The sequence below is a fragment of the Eurosta solidaginis genome, chromosome 1 (assembly GCF_040869045.1).
Source record: "Eurosta solidaginis isolate ZX-2024a chromosome 1, ASM4086904v1, whole genome shotgun sequence".
Lineage (NCBI taxonomy): Eukaryota > Metazoa > Arthropoda > Insecta > Diptera > Tephritidae > Eurosta > Eurosta solidaginis.
Window position 1 is genome coordinate 102,672,453 of NC_090319.1, and position 24,356 is coordinate 102,696,808.

General features: G+C 36.2%; 1 protein-coding gene across 7 annotated transcripts in view; it reads left to right on the plus strand.

The window, feature by feature from the left end:
* Positions 1–24,356, plus strand: part of AdamTS-A (ADAM metallopeptidase with thrombospondin type 1 motif A) — a 358,159-nt gene that overhangs the window by 285,602 nt on the left and 48,201 nt on the right. For all 7 annotated transcript variants that reach the window (XM_067759424.1, XM_067759425.1, XM_067759427.1 and 4 more), the window contains 10 exons: positions 787–1,117; positions 5,340–5,492; positions 5,926–6,080; positions 10,351–10,491; positions 14,877–15,279; positions 15,383–15,470; positions 21,480–21,626; positions 21,929–22,084; positions 22,288–22,862; positions 23,766–23,945. In XM_067759424.1, the coding sequence (XP_067615525.1) occupies positions 787–1,117; positions 5,340–5,492; positions 5,926–6,080; positions 10,351–10,491; positions 14,877–15,279; positions 15,383–15,470; positions 21,480–21,626; positions 21,929–22,084; positions 22,288–22,862; positions 23,766–23,945 (2,329 nt within the window). The remainder of the gene's footprint in view (positions 1–786; positions 1,118–5,339; positions 5,493–5,925; positions 6,081–10,350; positions 10,492–14,876; positions 15,280–15,382; positions 15,471–21,479; positions 21,627–21,928; positions 22,085–22,287; positions 22,863–23,765; positions 23,946–24,356) is intronic.

Sequence of the window (24,356 nt, forward strand, 5' to 3'; positions counted from 1 at the left end):
CTCCACCTGGAAGACACTACAAGAGTCAGGAAGTCGGTATGATTGATCTACCGGCAGATTATCTGAGTGCATTCCAGCAGCAGTTCTCCCTTTAATTTTTTCTATGTAGATTGCAATGCTTCTATCACTCTGCAGACCTTCTTCCCATTCCCCTTGAAAGATATCTTATGTTCTGCATCTGGAAGTCAACAATCCCCGTGATATGGTTTATCACATTAAGTCATTCATAATATAGTGACAGATCTATCGAAAATAATAATTTAGGAAAAAAAGCAAACATTTTCATTGAGGCACTCTAATGTACGTAGTAGGAACAAATCAAAGTTTTGTAAGTTTTTTTTATGTTAGTAGAATGTCTATTCGCATGAAACGTTTTGTCTGCTATCCGAGCTTACTGCGGACGTATGAAAAGCCCTTCTGTGTATACGAACTAAAATTTTAAGTACTGGGCGGAGCAGTCACGTACTAACACTCTCAGCTGTATATTAAATTTTTATCATTTTTTTTTAATTGGCAACAAAGAATAGGAATTTGAAATCAAAATATTAGGAAGGGAATATGACCTGAAATATTTGAACGTGTATACAAAAATGTTTGGTTAGAACGGAAGCAGGCTTTATTTGTTTAGCATTTATATTCTCTATTGAAGCGACTACTATTTTTTTACAAACATCCATTCTTATATAACAGTACTAAAATTAGTTTCATTTTTAATTATATATTTAGCAATCATTCATAATGCAGTTTGACCTAAACACTACTCTCGCTCTTCTTCTTTATTTACAGCTTGTTATTAAGAAAACTTGCGAGTGGTGGTTCTATAAAAATAAATGCCTCAATATGTCGACACATTGGAAACAGAATGCATTTCTCATTTGCTGCTTACTCATTTTCGGCCTTTTATTAGGTTTGATTATTTGGTGTCCGCCTGGAGGTAACAATAATAGTAGCAGTAAAACTGTTCAACATACAACAACTCACATACCCGCCAGTTTTATAAATCAGTCAGATACGTGGATGAGTAGTACAGAATATCCTGTTATAGTCGATTCACCTGACATAAAAACGATATTCATAAATCATTCATTTATTGGCGATGAGCAGTGGACGGAAGATGGTAAGTTTGTGAGAAATGCTAAGTTTAAAATTTAAACCAGTTAATTATTTATAAACGGAGTGAAAACTAAGAGGGTCTTAATTAAGGACAAAAAAGTTTAAAAAATTGCTACATTGGTTTAAAATTTAAACCGACCAAATTTCAAAAGCGCAGCAAAATATTAACAAGAAAATGCTTGATTGATTTTGAATTCAGACTTAAATTTTTAACCGTGAACAAAAATAATATTCTCAAGCTAACTTTGTGAAATAGAGTGAAGAGTTTCTCTATTCATTCAGGTGTTAAATATGGTCAGTAGTAATGATCACCTTTAACACTCAATAAACATCGACAAATTTTTCCCAAACTTTGAATAATTTATAATTATCATGTTGATCTTCAACATAATTTTCCAACTATTCATTAACCGGTGGAGATGTGTGTAGAAGTTCACGCAAGTGGCGCTCGCCATTCACCTGGAATTGGCCAGAGCGACTTTAACGTCAGGGTGGACAAAGATGGTGTTTTTGGCCCCACAGTCGAAATATTCAGCCTACGCAATGAGGTTGATCGAGTTTGTCGGTTCTCGAAACATGGTCATATCCAGCACGAGGCGTCCCCCCATCGAAACACACGCAATCAGATCGACCTCGATGGGAAAAGCAAACGGCATGCCTTTAGTGTTTTAGATGTGCATACGATCTGAGGACCTTACATCGACTCGGATCACTTCGAAGCATTCTCTCGAATTGGAATCCAACATCATTCTCCAACCTTTGACAAATGTATAGTTCTCAATGCAGTTTCCAACATTATTTTAAAATTATGCAACATCATCAAACAATAAAAACACTGAAAATATGTAGTAAAACCTTCAGGATACTACAAATTTATACCCATAATTCGTTTTTAATATTGCACTCTTGCTTTTGAGTTCATATAGATAATCACACTTGAGTACAAGGTCAGGTTGATTCTTTCTCAAATTGAGAAACAAAGTTTATTTTATATATATTCGAACCTGGAAAAATCTTTTTTGTCATATAGCAAAATGCCTTACTTTGTAGTAGTTATGGAATCATTTCGGCCGATCAAGCAAAGGCAAAAAACAAAGTTTTTCTTTTCCTCCAACGCGTTTCGGTCATTCTTTCATCTCTATCAGGGAGACTATATGTATATTTTAATATAAAACAATCAGAAGATCTTATAAAATAAAGTCACTAAATGTCGTTGTACGCCCATCACTTCCCACAGAATGCTTCTATTTTCATACGGTTTTTTTCATTTGAAAGCTTAGCTGCGTGATATGGACGTTTTTGATATAGTTTGAAGGTATATGTTATAGGGGCGTGGCAAATTGCTAAAATGAAGTAAAAGATCATTAAGATTTTGTTTACACAGCTAACTCAAAAACGGAGGGATTGATTTCAATATTTTTTTTTTTTTTTGCAGTTAAACTTTAATCTCGATTTAAGTCAACTTTTTAAGTAAGATAAAGTGACCTTAAAATTGTTCATACAAACACACATACATATCTACACTCACCTACAAAAGTCATCATCACTCAGATTTTTCCAGATTTTACTAAGTTTTGCTTCGATCTTCATTATTTTCGATATTTATATAAAAATATGTATTATTATATAACACCAACAATCCAGATATACACTTAAGACTTTTTAGAAAATTCAGGAAAATTCCGCGAATTTTCATGCAAATTTTTAGCTTTCAGTAAGATTTTTTAGAATTTATCTCTCAGAAAAATTATAAAAATTCTTGCCGTAAAGCTGAAAATTTGCATGAAAATCCGCGGAATTTTCCTGAATTTTCTAAAAAGTTTTAAATTTCTATTTGGATATTCAGGCGGCTTTTTGGCAGAAGTGTCAGCTGATATCAAAACTATGAAATAAGAGATTTATTTGTATGTGTATATCTTTTTTCATAGTAGGGCAATAGGATCACTTAACACACATTCTCAGATTTTTTAGTACAAAGAAATAATTATCACAGCATTTTAAGACGGAGCCAAACATTGCTAAATTGACAAATAAACGACTGCATAAGCAGGCCTGAAACGTGATACAAAATAAATAAAAACAAATATATACTTGGCGCGATTTATCTCAGAAAATATTTAGGCTGAGCTTCTCTTCAAGTTTGCATCTTGCTCCGTTTTAGTTTTTCCTACAAATATACGGCACGGGCTATAATTTTTTATGCCGACTCCGAACGGCACCTGAAAGGCAGATGAATTTGCACTGAGAAGGTTTTTAATGGCAGAAACTTTTCGGAGTGTTTGCCAGACCACTGTCGGGGGCGGCCCCGCTTAGAAATGCTTTTTTGTAATTGAATGAACTTTTTTCTTAAATTTTGATGTTGCTTTTGCGCGGGTCTTGACCCAGCACCCTCGGTGTGGTAGGCGGGAGTACGCTACCACTACACCATGGCGCCGCCAGAGTCTTGAACCAGCAAAAGCAATAAGTTAAGCTTAAATTCCGGTTAAATAATTATAAGATGAAAATATCAAGTGTTCACTTTGTTTTGGGAAAACCCTCATTTTTTTATTGATTTTGATGAGAAAGTTTATGTTTCATGAACAATTTACGCTTATTGTGAACCCTAAACAACCTGTTGGAAAGGATATCTTATTATTCCGTTTTTTTCGGGTCGTGTATTGACAGCTCTTATACAGGTTTTGAAACATTATAAATGTGTCACTTAGGCTAATTCACGAAATTTTTATTAGTTATCTTAGATGAAAAATACTAAAAGTTTATCCACATTTAAGCAACTCTACACATTCATTCGTTCATAAAGTACTAGCACTCGACTTTCAAAGAATTTCTGCTGCATTAGCCGAATTTCGGACCGGAGGAAGATAGGTTCCATCAACTACTAAGAGCTGCCCAAAGAACTATACGTTGACTTAATTTTACATATTTTTTTATCTTTATGTATAATTATGTATAGTATAAGTCAGAGCGTGCCACAATTGCCAAAATAATGGAGATTTCCTGGCGTAAATGTATTACTGCTGCCAAATAGTAACACATTAATGCGATGTAGGGACTGAAATTCGCGAAGGCCTATATATGTAAATAACTTTTTTTTATGACATTTTAAAACTATTGGTCCTTCTTTTGTTTTTTCAAAAGTAATTTTTGTCCAGAAAAAAGATGTGGTGTGGCAACCGTGAGCATGAAATAGTGGCCAAGGCTGTCAAATTTCAGCGAAAACTACGCAATTCTTTCTTTTGTTTTTTCAAAAGGAATTTTTGTCCAGAGAAAAGATGTGGTGTGGCAACCGTGAGCATGAAATAGTGGCCAAGGCTGCCAAATTTCAGCGAAAACTACGCAATTCTTTCTTTTGTTTTTTCAAAAGAAATGTTTGTCCAGAAAAAAGATGTGGTGTGGCAACCGTGAGCATGAAATAGTGGCCAAGGCTGCCAAATTTCAGCGAAAACTAAGCAATTCTTTCGTCAAATGGGGGGGGGGGGGGGGGGGGGTGAGGGCGATAGCCTCCCTCGCACCTTCCCTGGATCCGCCACTGACTGGGACTGTAACTGGAGCTGGAATTGGGACAGGAAATAAGGGACATAGAGGACTAAGAACTAGGGAGGAGAGAAAATAGGGAATGAGAAAGAGAGTTAGACGAAGATAGAGAGATAAATATAGATGGAACGGAAAAGAAGGAGCGAAAAGGCGGAGAGGGAGAAAGAGAAAAAGAGAACGGCAGAGAAATATACAACCTCCCTGATGAAAATGGGGGAAAAAATCATTGAAACTCGTTGGAGGAAAAGAAAACTTTGTGCATTTGACTTTATTTGATCGAGCGAAAAGCTCCAGTAACCGCAACAACAACTAAAAATTTACCCAAAATAAGTTTATTTTCTCTTGAGTATGCTATGATTTTCAAATTCAGCGACTATTGAACAACAACACTTAAGATTTGGGAAGTATGCTAGCTCCCAACTTGGGCTCAGATATGACTAAATCAGAGTTTATTGAGCAGTTGCAATAGTTTATATGTGACCCGGTCTATGAAAAGGTGTCTTATGACGCAAAAAAGAAATTGCGAGAAACAGCTGTTAACAGCTGTTTTTTTTTTTTTTTTTGAGTCATAAGCCACCTTTTCATAGACTGGGTCACATATATTGATAGATTGCTACCGTTATTGATAACTCTTCGCATTTGTTAAGCAAACAACTTTAAATACTTTAATAACGTTCATTTACTATTTTCAGAGGATATAAAAGATGATATTGGCGACATCAACAAAAGCATTCCGGATGATTTTATCAGTGATTTTGTAACGCCGAAGAAGGTACATAATTCCACATTAAGCGAAGACGATATGCTCTATGAATCGAATCGAAATAAGAGTAGTGAAACGAAAGGTAAATGAAACAATAAAACTTAGGCGTCGTTTTGGCGTTTACGTTGCGTCAACAGCTGACTTTGAACATATTTGTCTTTTTTGCTATGTTCGCAATCCACAGGACAACGGGAGCGCCAGAGCAACAGCAACAAAAATGTGTTCGATAATTTTTAATTACATCAATTGATTATTTTAAATTATGTGATTGTTTGTAGTTTTTTTTGCCAAAGCCTAAATTATATTTTTATTTTTATATTTATTCATTAATTGCTGGATTTCTCCAAAAAAAAAAAATAATAATAATTCATTAAAATAAAGAAATAATTATGATACTAATGGACATTTAGCCGTTTCAATTGATGTCAGATAAGGCTTCTGAATAGAAGATAAATTGGCATTAGCTAGTTTAACTTTCACTTATCAATTTCTTCCTTTTTTCTCTTCTATTTCAGATTATTATTCAGCATTCGATGAAACGGGTACATTTCGTAGTAAATCTAGTCAAATATGGGATCCACATCCCGAATATATTATGACCGTTTTTGGACATGAGCTGCATTTAGTTCTACATCAGGATACATCATTCATACCACCGCAAACATTTAGTGTATGTTGACATAATTTACTTATATACTGTAAAGATATTAAATTTTTGTTAAAATTTGACTTAAAATTTTTTTTTAAAGAGTGGGCGTGTTCGTCATCCGATTTTGCTAATTCTTATTTAGCACACATATATTTAGTAATAAGAGTAACGTTCCTGCCAAATTTCATCATGATATCTTCAACGACTGCCAAATTACAGCTTGCAAAACTTTTCAATTACCTTCTTTTAAAAGTGGGAGTTGCCACGTCCGTTGTCCAAAAACGAGGGGAATGTTGCAATCGATTTTTGAGTAGCTTACCGGTGAGCTGGAGGTATGAAACTTGAGCCGTAAGTCAGAACCCGGTGACAGTGCAATATTTTATCAAAAAAAATTCCGCTAGGTGCCGCATGGATCGAGATATGAAAATTAATTTTTATTTGCGAATCTTTCAATCCATTTTTAAATAACTTCCTGGTTACCTATAGACTTGTAACTTAGCGCATAGTTCGAGACCCTGTGCCAATACAATTTATAGAAAACAAAGTTTCGCTAGGTGGCGTGTTAATTGAGATAACTACAAATCCTTGAAAAACGAGGGGAATCTTGCAATCGATTTTTGAGTAACTTCCCGGTGAGCAGGAGATATGAAACTTGAGCCGTAAGTCAGAACCCGGTGACAATGCAATATTTTATCAATAAAATTCCGCTAGGTGACGCATGGAACGAGATATTAGGAAAATTAATTTTAATTTGCGAATCTTTCAATCCATTTTTAAATAACTTCCCGGTTACCTAGAGACTTGTAACTTAGCGCATAGTTCGAGACCCTGCGCCAATACAATTTATAGAAAACAAAGTTTCGCTAGGCGGCGTGTTAATTGAGATAACTATAAATCCTTGAAAAACGAGGGGAATCGATCAATTTTCGAGTATCTTCGTGATGGGCTAGAGGCATGCAACTTGGACCGTAAGTCAGAACCCGGTGACAATGCAATATTTTATCAAAAAAAATCTGCTAGGTGGCGCAAGGATCGAGATATTGAGAAAACTAGTTTTAAATTGGGAATCTTGTAATCGCTTTTTAACTAACTTCCTGGATATCTAGAGACATGAAACCTGAAATATAGATTAAAATTCGGTGACAGTGCATTGTTTCATCGAAAAATTTGAGCTACGTAACGCACAAGTCGAACTATTTAGAAGATTAGGCCATACCTTCATGGCTAGCCTCCTGAGTGATGCAGGCGTTGTAGAATTCCACCTCGTTGAAGGTCCAACTCAATGCACGTCCTTGCATTATTTTAGGCGTACGCGACTTTCACCACGATTCTTTTAACTTTCAGGCGTATGTGAATTTCACCACAATTTTCAGATGTGCAAATTAAGTAGCTGACAAACGAGGTGGAATTCTCTTGTTATGATGCGAGGAATTCCGTTGTTTTCGTCAATGTTGTCGGAGAAAATTCCACTAATTCTATTAAATTACTAATCAAATTTGCAATTGCCTTTTTGTAGGCAGCACCAAAAAATTGAAAATAAAAAGATGATAAAAAAATGTTAAGGACTACCTTTATACAAACGGACCAAAAAATAGAAGGCAGTTTTTCCTTTAATACAGAAATAGTCTTTTTGAATTTTGACTAAAAACTTTAACAATAGCTCTTGTAAAACAATTTTGGGATTTAAAATTATATACGTAGAGCGCGTGTTTAAATTTTAAATAATCCATTAGTTAATCCCAAGTACATGGTTTGCCTTGAATTGAAAGATTGCGCCCCACCTTTGTAGTTTTAAATCCCAAAATTCTTTTACAAGAGCTATTGTTAAAGTTTTTTTTAGTAAAAATTCCAGGCATGCTTAACCAACGAACCGATATCATTTCGTTACGATAATTAACGTTAATAAACGAAACAAAGTCATTTCGTTTCGTTTATTAACGTTAAGAACGTCAAATTAACGAAGTGATTTCGTTTCGTTTTCTGCCATATCAAAACGAAATCAAATCGTTTATGTTGATTTTTAATTTCAAACTATGCTGGCAAAGCTGATTGATGGCGGAGTCATTAAAGGTGAAAGCGTTAGCCAAGCTGATTGCAACTTTTCTCATGAATTTTGACAGTACGAACATTTCTCAGAGTATTTTTGACATTGCCACCAACGAATTACACAAACAAATTACATGGAGTTTGTGTGTGTATGTGCGCTCGTTGTTACCACCTTACGGCTTCACCATGGCTATAGCATTGCCAGCACAATTCAAACATAAAGTATCACGTTTTTGTTAACGTTTTTAACGTTAACGAAAGCTTTTCGTTTCGGTTAAAAACGAGATACAATTTATCTTGATAATTTCTTTATCGATAATATTTCGAAGTGTTTCAACGGAAACGGTGGAAATTTTTTGATAAACGATTAGCTTAACGTTAAGGTGCATCCCTGAAAAATTCAAAAAGACTATGTCTGTATTAAAGAAAAAATTGCCTTCTATTTTTTGGTCCATTTTTATTTTTTCAAACTTTTTTTTTTTTGTTTGGAATATATGTAGCTTACACACTTACATTAGTATTGAAGCCGTATTAGGAGGGATTGCGACAAAAAAATTAAGAAAAAATACACGAAAATAACAACACAATGAAACACAATGCCGAGCGACGACGACATACGCCGCGTCGGGCGATGACATTTTTAAATTACTCCCAGATATTTCGTCAACTCAAACACAATGCCGGACGAAATTTTCTTACGCTTTTTATTCAGAGTGGCCATTTACTGATATAAAGATGAAAACAATTTAAACTTTTAAAATTCTTGACTGCTAAAACACGCCCAAAGTGGTAAGAGCTGTATCGAAAGAAGCGTTTGGTTCTCAGGAATCTTAATAAGGAGGGCGTAAATTAATATTATAACCCTTTAATTTAAAAAATACAGTTAATATATATATGGCGCACGTTACGTACGTTTCCATAAGCTTACATGAGCTCAAATTTTTCACAGCGCACGTACGCCGGTTAGTTGAAAACATTGATTGAAAAAACTAAAATTTAGCAAATGTTTGTTTTCGATATCCCTCCCAATTTTTTTGAACGTATTTTGGCAGTAAAATGAAGAATCATATGTAAAAAAATATTTTTTTCTTTTTGATATTATGTTTTCTCTTTTTACACTTGTATAATATACAATGTATATAAATATGCAAACTAGTCCATCAATTTTTGAGATATCTTGATAAAATTTAATGAGCGGGTGTATTTAGGTGTCCGATTAAATATTTGTCGGAACCGGACGGATCGAACCACTATAGCATATATCCTCCATACAACCGATTTTTCAGAAAAAGAGGATTTTTGTCATATCTTCCTCAATTTATCAGATTGAAGCTTCAAACTTCTCCAATTGCTTTCGTATAATGCACATATTGTTGTCTGAAAAAATGGATGAGAGCGGTCGTATATATAGCATGTATCCCCCACAACCCATTGTTCAGATAAGAAACTTTTCGTAATTACTGCCACATTTTAAGAGCTAGAGGCTTCAAATTTCAACGAATGCTTACGTATATAGCATATATTGTTATCTGAAAAAATCATAGAGATCGGTGGTATATATATAATATACCCCATATAAACTGCCATTTTTGCCCCTTTTTTACGACTAGAAGCTTAAAATTTCATCAAATACTTACGTTTACATCATATATTGTTGAAATACTTGATTCGTTGTCATAGTTTTTACATGCAGGCCACAAAAAACGCGAAACTTGGCATCCTCACACAAAGTACCTACCTATTTTTTTGTTTTATATTTATCTTAAAAATCGTTTAGGTATGTAAATCTGTTCATTAAATATTGTATATCTTATACAGCCTATTATTTTGATATTTCGAATGGGATAAGGTTACTGTTCAGCGCCGTTCATGGAAGGTATGAAGACTTCGGCACATCCGTCCTTACTTGTTTATTATTGGTTTTGTGAAAATTTTCACTGTGCGCCAGAAGACATCATAAGCTCTAAATATATAAAACTGCCAGTGCAGCGATTTAATTGAATGTCGAGAAGCTTGCGAGCTTTACGAGTATTCCGAGATTCAAGAATCTTGCTAATTCGTAAGCTCTAGTCAAATGCCAAATAATGTAGGTCCATTTAACAATTTTAAATTTCTACTCGCTCTCCTAAAAATTTCAAGAAATTTACTTTGATTCTTATAATTTTGGGATCAATCCAGTTCGATAAGTCTATAAAACATCAAACTAAAATTATGCTAATTTACCATTTTATCCTTTCCTCCGCAGGTTATTCGTATACTTAACAATAGAACCGAGGAAGAAGAAGATGAAGACGAAGCAAATGGTCATTATTTGGGGTGCTACTATAAGGGCGTCGTGCAGGGCGATGAACAATCCACAGTGTCTGTGTCACTTTGTAATGGCATGGTAAGTTCTTTATATAACAATTTCCAGAATTCAATTAAGAAAATAAAAAAATAAAAACACAAATTACTTAACATTTGAAAATACTCTTTATTTACTATCAATAACCCCCCTCGGCTAATGTTAAAAAAAATTGACGATTTTTAATCGAAACACAAGAATTTAATAGCTGAAGTTCTTCTACTCACATGGTAATTGCTTGCAATTAATTGTAAACAACTCATACACAAACATACAAATATTCACACATTTTTTATTCATTGATAATTGATAGTATGTAATTATATTGTCAGCAGCTTTTGTTGGTGTAAACTGTCCAGGAGCATCCGATATTCATAAGTTTCTTCACTAGACACATTTGTAATTTGCAATAAATCAGTTTTATGTATTTTCTTTCAACTATTTTTATGCATCGTACCCAGACGTAATTGTTTTTTACAGGCGCGTACAAGTAATTAGTAACGGACGGAACAAAAAAATTAACCCTCAGATAGATTGTGGGGTCTGGCTAGACGAGAAGGCTTTATTTTTGTGAATAACTTTACTAATTCCGAAAGCAATATTTTTTTCTTTTTATTTTATCTGTTTTTTTGTACCAAAGTTTATTATGTCACATTTTAGCGTTGTCGTCTGGCGAGACGAACATAGCCTATAAAACCTCATAGTTCCTATTCATTTCAAAATTTATCAATAAAAATTCAAACTTATCACAGTGTGCGACGAGTTTTCTTCAAAATTTAAATAAAAATTCAAATATTTGTGGATAAAGTTCAAAGTGTAAAATTTCGTCTGGCTAGACGACAACGCTAAGATGTGTTAAAATTATTCAAGCAGTGATTAATACATATATATGAAACTTCTTGTTCTCTGAGATCACGCGAAAAGGTTAAATTTTCATAACATTGGCTATTGACACCATCATCATCAAAAACAAATTTCGGTATTTAAAAACAACTGTGGTATTTTGTGGAGTAATGGTTTAATTTATGATTAAAATTTCCCCATTGAAAAGTTATCCGTGGAAATTTGTATCATCTGAAGGCTGCCCAAGCAGACAGAGGATCTGCACAGAAATTCTTTAGTTTGCGTAACTGGTGCTGGTCTAACTTAGGATTATAAACCTTAAGATACCTTATAAAAGTATTTCATACCAAATTTCGTCGAGTCCCATAAATTTCAAATTTGCTTTAATAAGAGATAAAAATTTATATAAGGAGTTGATTGCAAACCAAGTCAAGCGTCCGGATTGATTTAAAACGAATTGATAGAGAATGAATGTTGCATATCTATTCTTATCTGGTATCAAGCTGCTACAATGAAAACTATAACACATACACAGATAACGAGCGTTACACAAACAAATGGAAAAGCAGAAACGAAGCAACAGAGAGTGCCAAGCTAAAGAAGACGCTAATAGGGCTGACTACATTCAACACGGCGTCTGCAGACCACAACCACAATAAAGCAAAGCTTGACGACAATCGTAGCCAAGCATTGGCTTCTTGATTACTTTGAAAGCGGCAAACACCAATATAAATTACAGCAAACAGTGGCGAAAAATTAAAAAAAAAATATTGATTATGTTTAAAAAACTCCCAAAAGAATGATTTTAGCTTTTATTATCTGTAATTTACCTCTATTTTAGTTTTTATTGACAAAAAAGGACGCCACTCACTGTCGCTTGCCAAAAATAGATTTAGGTTTAATCTGACTACAACGGCTTTCGTGATTGATTGTCGGGCTGCTCTGTCGCGCCGAAAATAACGACACCCATAAGAACATGTGTATAAATAATATGACAGATGTGGCGGCTACCCCGCCGTCGTCAATGTGATCAGCCCTAATCAGTTGGTGTTAGCCACTCTCTGCTTTTATAACCGTCAACGTGCTTTGATTTCTTTACTTAAGCGCCAAATACACGACACGAACATTTACGCGAACATTCACGTTATGTCATGTTTCTGCGACCTTTTCTGTCGTGTATGGTGGTGTTTGCCAGTTCGCGCAAATGTTCGCCAAAAATCAAAATATTTTAATTTTTGGCGAACATTTGCGCGAACTGTTCGTGCGTGTATGGCGAAATAGCTCATAATCGTAGTAATTTCTGAACGGAACAGACGTGCGCGGAAAAGTAAAATGGACCATAAAAAATTTCTGAATGAATTTATTGAAATGTATAAATCTTTGTCATCATTGTGGCAAGAAAGCGCAAAGTTGAAGCAAGGCGTTGATGAGGGGTAATCGCTTCTCTCATTATTGTATCCCGTTTCGTTATGAGTGGCAACATTTTTTGTAAAAGTTGGTAAAATGTTGCCTTGCTCATACGAACGTAATTTTTAAAATCATTTTGTGACGTGAATTCCAGTTCTTTAATAAGCTCACTTTGTCCAAGAACTGCTCGTTTTTTAAACCATTCTTTGCACCAAATTCTTTTTTTGCGATCTTCTATCTTTTTTTACGCTTAATTGCCACAGCGAGCAATATTGCTGCAGCACAATTGTTGTCAGTATTCATCGCTGTCTGTAAGAGAACTAATGTTCGGCCAAAAGCTGCGAACAAGATTGCGGAGTGTTCGCGGAAATGTTCGTGTAGTGTATTTGGCGCTTTATTACTTGCTTCCACACGTATCTGCGGCCCTATTCAGTAACTGTGAGTTTTAAAATGTACACTTTTTCTTCGTATAATTTGTATGAAAGAAACATGTACATTTTAAAACTCACAGTTACTGAATAGGGCCGCTGGATCATTTGCGTATCACATTCTCGAATACTGGTGTGGTGTGGTTGTAGCGTGCTCCTCCTACCACACCGAAGATCCTGAGTTCGGGTATCATCAGTCGGTTAAGGCAATATCAAAAATTTAGAAACAAGTTTTTTCAATTAGAAAAAAGTGTTTCTAAGCGGGGTCGCCCCTCGGCAAACACTTCGGGTATATTTCCGCCATGAAAAGCTTCTTAGTGAAAAGTCATCGTTCTTGCAGATGCCGTTCGGAGTCGACTTAAAAATATGTAGGTCCCGTCCCGCCAATTTGTAGGAAAAATTTTAACGAGCACGACGCTAATTGGAAAAAAAGCTATGCGTAAAATATTCGCGCCTTGCATTTATTTATTTATTTTGTATTATATTTCCTCGTTATAAACTTGAAAAGGTGTAGTTACAGGGAAACGTATAGATATGTGCGACTCTTAATAATATTGGTCACAATCTGTGAGTGGTATGCTCTCAGAAGGATAGCAACATCCTAGGTATTTTCTTGAAAGTTATAAAAGTTCCTATCCAAACAGTATCTGTACAATTGTGTTCAAAATCCATATTTGATATTTGGGATATGAGGTCTGAACGGCCGTTTTGTAAAATTCAACACTAAATGATTCTAATATCATTCCGGAAGTAATGTGCAAATAGGGGAAACATTTTGAAAAATTGATCGGTAAGTTGTCTCAAAACAACGTACACAACCAAAAGAAGATTTCCTGATGACTTAATTTAATGCCAATGAAATGGCTCTCTTTGACTCACAACAGTACCATTTTGGCTCCGTTTGGCTCCCAACCGCAAAGAAATCGATGAACGAAAAGAAAAATTAGTACAACGCGCTTTAAATTGTGTTGGTTTCGTCATGGTCTACACTCAAAACAAACGCTACAACAAACGATTGCTCTAATGAATTTTTCAGTTATTTATTCGACAGTTCACCGATTCCTACGATAGCAGAAGGTGAAAAATATTCAGAATTCCCCAAAATTCTTTAGAATGTTCATTCACTGCTGGCCTGTCAAATATTGCTAAAGTTTCTCTGTAGCCATGCACTTAATTACTTATGCTATTGTATTGTTGTAATGTCTATAAGGTTGTTGGTGTTTGACGAAGTGGTTCAGGGCCCAAATATTGAACTATAAGTAAAGGTGTATCATTTATTTGTTGTTCTTCAGTAGCGAGACACTTTTTGGGTGAAAAAATTATATTTTTGAAATTCTATTAACGCTCATGACCTTGACTTACATTGAGTTTATGTTCTATTAAATTTCGGATAGTTTGAATATGAATGAGATAAAAAAATGCAAATATTTCAAAGAAATATCCTAAAGATTCGTATGTCGACTTACTCTGTTATAGCTTGTTACTAAATATATGAGACATAGGTATATACATATATGCTTTACAACAACTTACTTGCAGGTGTATGCAGGTGCTTAAAATCTTTAAGCCAATATTTTTTTGCTACGCAAGGCTCTTTAATAGCTTATTTCAACATGTATTTTTTTATACACCTCAATTTTTTTTATATTTTGTATATATGTACGTACCTACATAACGTCTCTATTTTGCTATTATTTTTTACATACCCCACATTCCCTCTCTCTCTCTCCGCAACTGTATCCATTTCAGACTGGTTACATTAAAACAAGTTTTGGTTCACTACTCATACAACCGGTCAATCAAACTGGTGATGGTGATTCTGAGGTGTTGCACAAAGTGTGGCGTCATTCGCGTCGCAATGCTAGACACGCAGTCGCCGACTCACTTTATATGGATTTAGAAGAACTCGAAGAGACTTTATTTACGAAACTAAATCGGAAAAAACGAAATTACGTTGATCGTCATGTCTTCACAATGGAAGTATTGGTGGCTGTTGATAAAACGATGAGTGAATTTCATGGTGCCGATTTGAAATCTTACATACTAACATTAATATCGATTGTATCGAATATATTTGCGGATGCTAGTATTGGTAATTCGATATATATATCGGTGGCGAATATATTGATCTTGCGTGATGATCGTAAAAAAGGTGAGTAGTGGTATAATGTGTTTGTGGTTTAATGTTGGTGGAATGATTTAGATAGTCGATAAGTTTTATTAATCTGTTTTATTTTGAATTATTGAATTACTAGCTACCTCTGCGTCTGCAATGTTGAAGGAGTTTTGTACGATTTTTTCGAAACAAGGATATCATTATGATACGGCAATGCTTATAACACGGTGAGTCTATTTTTGGTGGTGAGACAGAAATATTGTTAAAGAGTGATAAAACTAAGATATATGAATTACGAAGTTTGAGTTATGCATTAGGAATGAATTATGATTATCATCGTCTAATAGTATTGTTTGATGAAATATAATTCATAAACTATGAATTCTAAATTTAACGGATTAAGGATTGTGATTAATTCGTTTCAAAACCTTATCTAAAAGTCTTCAAGTTTTTATTACGAATTACGCAATTTGAATTGTGGATTGTGATTTTTGTACATTGCAAGTAAGGATTTACACATACTGTACTAGGATCAAATATGCTATTATACTATAAACAATCTCTTATGGATTATGATTTGAGCGATATAAATTGATTAATACTACGCATGTGCTTTTATCCTATTATTGGGGTAAGTTGAATAGCTAATTATTCATTAATCGATTAATGGATAAATCAAAATTTTAAAAAATCATTGCCCAATACGACTTATGTGATTTTAAAAATAGTTATACGAAATTTTCAAATTTCAATATACAAACATTATTATTTAACTACTTAAAACAATAGGAAAATGATGTTGAAGGAAAAGCCGGCCGCAAATAGGTTAATGCAATTAATGTTATTTAAGATTTTATGGAAACAGTCATTCATCAAAACGGTGAATATTCAATTAATTTGCTAATTACTAGCGGAAACTTTATTTCCAATTATTGAATTTAATAACAAGTCGATTGGTCGAGTAATTCAAAAAAATAATTTATCAAAATTTGGAATAACATGTTAATCGAACTATGAAACACCTTAAAGATAATTACCCAATTAATTTGTTGATTTCTCTAAGAAATTTCTTTTATTGCTTATTCAATAATAAGAATAAATCGATTTATCGAGTTGTTTACATAAATTATTTAACAAAATTTTGAGTAATGAATGAATCGACCTATAAAATATCAAAAAGATACTCAATCAATTTGCTGATTTCTCGAGGAAACCTCCTCCTTTGATTATTTAATAATTAGAATTATTCGATTAGTCGAAAAGTTTAAATAAATGATTAAAACAATTTTGAAAAAAATCGAACTGCCACTATGAGAAAAAACGAATTATAAAGCATGTATTGTGAGCTATGGATTGTGATTTATGTTACTAAAAGTGCAACTTAGGTTTAGTTGGAAACTGAGAGCTATGATTTATAAACTTGCAAATTGTAGTGGGTCACAATTTTTATTATTATTTGATTGCAATTTTTTTTATACAATTTCAAATTGGACATACTAATAGCGAAATGTATTACGAAGTGTATGAAGTAAATTATAAGCAATGACTTCTGACTACAAATCATAATAATTATTAATTACATTATTTTAATCTGAAGTCTACCTTTTTAACAACTAACTATTGAACAATTCCCTAAAGGAATTATATTAATTGACTGATTAATTTATAATTTCTTTATTATCTGACTGTTTGCAATTATATATCATCCTTTTGGTTGCATTATTATTATAATTATATACCTTCTTTTAATATTACTTACTTACTTACTTAATTGGCGCTTAACCGTCTAAACGGTTATAGCCGTCCAACAAGGCGCGCCAGTCGCTCCTTCGCTACGCCAACCGGCGCCAATTGGTCACAACAAGGGAGTTTAAATCGTTTTCCACCTGGTCCTTCCAACGGAGTGGGGGCCGCCCTCTACCTCTGCTTCCATAGGCGGTTTCCAATAGAAACACTTTCTTGGCTGGAGCATCATCTTTCATTCACATAACATGGCCTAGCCAGCGCAGCCGCTGCGTTTTAATTCGCTGGACTATGTGGATGTCTGCGTATAGCTCGTACAGCTCATCACTAAATCTTCTTCGGTACTCGCCATCGCCAACGCGTAGAGGTCCATAAATTTTTCGAAGAACTTTTCTCTCGAACACTCCCATCATCTGCTGTTGTCATGGTCCATGCTTCTGCCCCATATAGCAGGACGGGTACGATAAGTGACTTGTAGAGTATGGTTTTTGTTCGCCGAGAGAGGACTTTACTTTTCTATTGCCTACCTAGTCCAAAGTAGCATTTATTGGCAAGATTGATTCATCGCTGGATTTCAGTGCTGATGTTGTTGCTGGTTGCCAATAAACGAAGTCTTTTACTATTTCGAAATTATGGCTGCCAACAGTAGCGTGGTTGCCAAGGCGCGTATGCTCTGACTCTTTGCTCGATGACAGCAGGCATTTCCTTTTTTGTCCTCATTCACCATCAAACCCATCTTTACCGCTTCCTTTTCCAGTTTGGAGTAAGCAGAACTAACAGCGCGGGTGTTTAGGCCGATGATATCAATGCCATCAGCATATGCCAGTAATTGCACGCTTTTATAGTATATTGATCCAGTGCGGTTAAGTTCTGCAGCTAGTATAATTTTCTTCAGCATCAAATTAAAGAAATCGCAAGATAGGGGGTCACCCTGTCTGAAACCTCGTTTAGTTTTGAACGGCTCGGAGAGGTCCTTCCCAATTCTAACTGAGCTGATGGTGTTGCTCAACGTCATTTTGCACAGCCGTATACGTTTTGCGGGGAAACCAAAGTCAGACATAGCGGCATATAGGCAGCTCCTTTTCGTGCTGTCGAAGGCGGCTTTAAAGTCGAAGAAGAGGTGATGTGTGTCGATTCTCTTTTTACGGGTTTTTTCCAAGATTTGGCGCATTGTGAAAATCTGGTCGATGGTAGATTTACCAGGTCTGAAGCCGCACTGATAATGTCCAATCAGCCGGTTCACGGTGGGCTTCAATCTTTCGCACAATACACTTGAAAGGAACTTATATGCGATATTAAGAACGCTGATTCCACGATAGTTGGTGCATTTTGCAGTATCCCCCTTCTTGTGGACTGGGCAAAGAACACTTAGGTTCCAACCGTCGGGCATACACTCGTCCACCCATATTTTGCTAAGAAGCTACTGCATTCGCCTTACCAACTCCTCGCCGCAGTACTTGAACAGCCCCGCAGGCAATCCATCAGCGCCACGGCCTTATTGTTTTTCAATCTGATTATTGCTATTCTAACTTCGTCATAATCGGTCGGAACATATATTCCATCACCATCGATTGCGGGATGGGGTCCTTCACCCCTGCGTGGTGCTGCCTCCATTTAGGAGAGCAGAGAAGTATTCCCTCCATAATCTAAGCATTCTCTGGACATCACTTACAAGGTCGCCGTTTTCGTTCCTACCGGAGTTTGCCCCGGTCTTAAAACCTTCCGTCTGTCGCCGCATTTTTTGGTAAAATTTTCGGGTGTTATTCCTGGTGGCTAGCAGCTCAAGCTCCTCGCACTCACTCCTTTCTGCTTCTGCTTTTTTCTTCCTGAAAAGGCGTCTCGCTTCCCTTTTCAACTCACGATAGCGTTCACGCACTCCTTTTGTCGCGCTCGCTTTTAACGTAGCCCTGTAGGCAGAGTCTTTCCTTTCGGTTGCAACGCGGCATTCTTCATCGTACCGGTTGTTTTTCGTGGCCGCCGGTAACCAATTTTTTCCTCGGCGGCAGTACGAAGTGCTTTGGAGATATGCTCCCACTGCTCTCCTCTATACCTTCTGGGTGAGTTGTGCTCTCAGAGAGCAGGTGTGAGAGTCGATTTGCGAAATCATTGGCAGTCTGTTGTGATTGAAGCTTTTCGACGTCTAGCTTTCCTTGTGTTTTTTGTTCCTTGGTTTTAGCCGCGTTGAGGCGGGTGCGTATTTTGGCTGCAACGGGATAATGGTCCGAGTCGATGTTAGGTCCTTGGGTCGTGCGCACATCTAAAACACTGGAGGCATGCCGTCCGTCTATCACAACGTGATCGATCTGATTGCGAGTATTTCGATCAGGAGACAGCCATGTAGCTTGATGTATCTTTTTATGCATGAACCTCGTGCTGGATATGACCATGTTTCGAGCACCGGCGAAGTCAATCAGCCTCATTGTGTAGGCTGAACTTTCCAACTGTAGGGCCAAAAGCACCTTCTTTGCCCACCTTGGCGTTAAAGTCACCAAGCACGACTTTTGTATCATGACGGGGGCAGCGCTCGTATGTGCGTTCTAATTGTTCATAAAAAGTGTCTTTCACCTCATCGTCTTTCTCCTCTGTCGGCGCATGGGTGCAAATGAATGATATATTAAAAAATTTTGCTTTTATTCGGATAGCGGCGAAACGCTCGATGTCACAATTTTTGATCTTCTTTCTTCCTTGCTTCGATGACGGTGATGTCAGATTTTGCTTTGACGAGGGCATCAACCAGCCGGGCATCTGCACCAATCCCATTCAGGGAGCGGAAGTTCCAGGTGCATGCCCTCAATTCATTGTCCTTCAAACGTTTGCCATGGTCGTCATCAATAGAGAGTGTATTTATCCGAGGCTTGATGTTATATTTCATTGGAGTATGGTTTTACCTGGCGGGTCCCAAGCCCAGCGCACAACCCGCTCAGCGGGGGTGAAAATATTACTTGCACGTTTATATAGCGAGCCGCTTTCTCCAAGACAGACGACCGCTTGCAGCCGCACCTATAGGTGTACAGACGCTGCCGATGAGATCTCCCCCGGCTAGCCATTAAATCGATTATGTCAGAGTGGCCTAGCCAGGTTGTCGCCTTCCCACATTAGCTCACCGTTTAGCGGCTACCCAGAGGATACTTGGCCGCAAGCGACCGGCAGTAGTGAGCTGCTTGAACCGCATGCAAAAGAATCGCTCTGGCCATTCCCAGGTGAATGGCGGCCAGAAGCTTTCCCAACTATCGTGGATTTCTACACACGGCTCCACCCTCCCACGGCCCACTTTTAATATTACTTTTGCTTAAATCTAATGGGTAATATGTTAACCTTTAACTAATTTTTCTATTTTTAATAATACTTTTTTTTATCGAATGATTAATATGTAAATCTTTAATTTATTTACCTGTTTTTATTAACATGTTAGTCTTTAAGTTTCTATTTCGACAATGCTAAATCACGCAATAACGCTATAGTTATAGTAATCCTCCTGATTATTTTTAAATGTTTGGTTAAAATATATAATATCAATTGACTCTCCTTGATTATTTCATCAAATTATAAATACTTAGTGCAATTTTTTTTATTTAACTAAAACTATTTGAGAATATTTAAAGCAAAATGATTATACATTAAAATTGAAACCGAATAAATTTGGTATTCCTAGTTTTAGACATTTAAAGGGTTAACTTAAAGATTAGGAATTATGACTACGAGATACGTACGAATAATATTGCTTCATGCCATATAAAAAATATAAATGTAAGGCGCAATAACCTCCGAAGAAATTTTGGGCCGAGCTTCGTCATGCCATATTAATTAAGAACTATCAGTTGGGATCCGGCTTTGACTAACATTTTTGAACTTTCCACGAACTTTCATCACACGAATTGCGATTTAGTTTGTTTTGCGGTTCTAGGTTTGCTGGTTTTCATTAGGTCAAAATGATTGACATCATAAACTGCCTGGTGGTCAGTTGGGGTCAGAGGCGTTTCCATTATGTCACATTACTGACTAGAAGTCTATAAAGCAGTGTGTGTTAAAAATCCAACCTAAAATTTTTTTGAACTCATTTACTTTACAACTTGTTTCATTATTTACCGTTCCTTCATGTGCTGTGTCATTATTTGTAGATGGGACGCCAGTTGGCAAACGAAAATAAATTGCCGTCAAGTTAGCAAATGAAATTTGTATGTCAAATTTGCCATACCACAGGGCAATGGCGTTTTTACTTCTTGGTCAATTTAATTATCACTTTTTAATCAAATCGGGCGTCAAACGCATTTGACATTGTTTTCATTGATATGTCCAAGTTTATGGTCAAATTTGACTAAGTGAAAACCGAGCATAGCCTCATTGAAATTCTGTAATTATTTTCACTTCACTTCCTCAAGCCTACTGGAAATGTAGTCGAAGGTTTTTTTCTGGAATTGCAAACACAGAATATGTCTGTATCAGTTTTGAACTAAAAATTTGGAAACTTAAATTTTAAATACAACTTCTTTCAGAGATCAAATCTGTCGCAATGAAGGTGAACGTTGTGATACTTTGGGTCTAGCTGAACTGGGCACTGTCTGCAAACGTCGATCGTGTTCCATAGTACAGGATAATGGATTGCCAGCAGCGTTTACCATTGCACATGAATTAGGACATGTGTAAGTTTACATGAAAGTAGACAATATTTAGTGCCGAATAACAACTTTTAAGATCTAAACTCTAATTGCTGTATAGTGGAACAGTCATCCCTTGTCAAATTTGGTTTCGAGACAAACCAGTTTCAGCGTTGTGTCATCATCAGTGTCAGAACGACAATTGACTCTGATGATGGCACAATGCCAAAACCGATTTGTCTCGAAACCAAATTTGACAGGGAATGACGGAAAATCGTGTCAGTGTACATCAATCGAAACTCTTTCTTTTTATTACAACCATTGTTTTTATCTTTATATTCCCCCAGTCTCAACATGCCTCATGATGATGACGATCTTTGTAAACCATTCAGTCGGCCGGGAACGAAGAACAAAATGCATATAATGTCGAGTATTATGGGTAGTGATATACATCCGTGGTCGTGGTCGGACTGTTCGCGTAATTATGTCTCCGAGTTTTTAGAGTAAGTGCTTACATTGTGGAATGAAACTTTCTTCTCATTTACATAACTCTGTCGTGAAACTTTCACAAAACAATCTGATGTTTCATTCACATTGCACCAAAGCTGGAATTTTTAGGGCAATGTGAATGTTATATAAGAACCCAACTCTTAAACTCTATCCTTAGCTTCTTTTCTTATTCATTTATCACCGCATCACAATTTAGAAAAGAAGACAGAGCCTGCCTCGAAGACACGCCCACACATTACATTAAGAATTTAAATACCAAACTACCTGGTGAGATTTACTCCCTCAATCATCAATGTCAACTAATACATGGCAATCAATCGCGCTACTGTCGCATCGACGGCGAGTGTAAGCGTTTGTGGTGTAAAACGGATAGCAGCAGTAGCGATTGTCGCAGTAGCAATTTACCTTGGGCCGATGGTACGCCATGCAATAATGAACGTTTTTGGTGTCAAAAAGGTGAATGTGTGCCGCGTGAGGGTAAGTCATTGCAAGTGGTACATGGCGGTTGGGGCCCATGGAGTTCTTTTACGCCCTGTAGTCTCACTTGTGGCGGCGGTGTGCAAGAATCGCAACGCGAGTGTAATAATCCTTTGCCGAAGAATGGTGGAAAATATTGTGCTGGCAGTCGTAAGAAATATCGTTCGTGTAATACGCATGCATGTCCACCGGGTACAATGGATTCTCGTGAGCAACAGTGCTATGAAATGAATGGTCGAAATTTTTCGAGCAAAGGTATTGCGCGGTCGGCAAAATGGATTCCGAAGTATGGTTGTAAGTAATATGTATTCATTGTATAGCATGCACATTTTTATACAAACTTAAACTATTTGGTTGAGGGAGTCAAAAGAAATGTGTTGCTGCCCTTAGATATATTTCAGGGTTGGGCAAATTGCACTAAAAGCTCAAACTAAGTGGTAGTGGAAAAGAGTTTGTATGATAGTGAAAATCTCAGTGATGGAGTGGCGTCGCCACCTTTTGAGGAGTACTTAGACACGATTTCCCCAAACTTTTGCTATATGTTTTTTATCAGTCCGAGACCATTTGATCGAAAAGCTGCTCACGAAACTGACTCGGCCCTCACACCTGGTCACGGAGAGCAATATTCAAGCTGAAGATGTGACCGAGCAGTGGGATCATACGAACACGCTACCACGATATCGCTGATGAAAAAACCTCCCCTGGTGCTCCCAATTGTCGTCAGTTATAGCTGGCGTGACATTTTTGGCGGCTAAGCGCCAATTATTGATGATGACTATTTGGTTTTTCTTTTTAAGCCATTTTCGGAAACATTTTCATGCTTTTTCGAGATTATTGGAAAGAAGAAATAATTCCAAAATGATCCGGAGGTAGTTCCAAAATAAACTGACAACGATCGCATAGTAGTCACGAAAAGAGCGCACAGAGGTCCTGGGCATAGTACCTGCATGGTTCTTAAACTACAAGATACTACAAAAAAACGCTATCGCTAAGATTTTAGTGGTAGTGCGAAAATGCCCAACCCTGATTCGTTTGCAACTGAATGGGAATATTCTTCTAGTCAATTGTCATGAGGAAAATTGTCTTTACTGTGTGACTCGGTAACCGCACGTGGCTCTTTGTTTGCGCAAATGTTTGTTTCTTTATTCCCCACTAATTTTGATCTCATTTGTTTACAATTTCGTTTTTTTTTTTCAGTGTCCTCGGCTGACAAATGCAAATTGTTTTGCCGTCTCGAAGATAACAGCGCATATTTCCAGCTATCGGACAAGGTTAAAGATGGCACCACATGCTCGTTGGATAGTTTTGACAAGTGTGTCAATGGCATTTGCCGGCCGGCAGGTTGTGACAATGAATTAAATTCGCTAGCAAAAATAGGTAAATGCATAAAAAAAAACACAAAATGTCTAGATTAATATGTTTGTATACTGCTGTTTATGTACATATATGTATTTAAATAAGGAAATTCGTGTTTTCTATTAACATATAAATCTATATTTATGCGTCGGATTTTTGAATGTATCTATGATTGTTTGGATTATAAAATTAGAAAATAGAAATTCTCATTCATTTAGTATACGACATACATTTTGTAACGAATTTGCTGCAAATTCCTCTTATTTGCCCTTTTGCTAGGTTCGTATCGCTAAACTGTTGAATAAATAACTCCAATATTGAATAATGGAAAAATGGCCTTTATTAAAATACTTCACAATAACACTCAAACTGTGCAACGAATAGCTTAATAACCAAACTGATAGCTCAAATGAAACTCCACTATTCAAAATA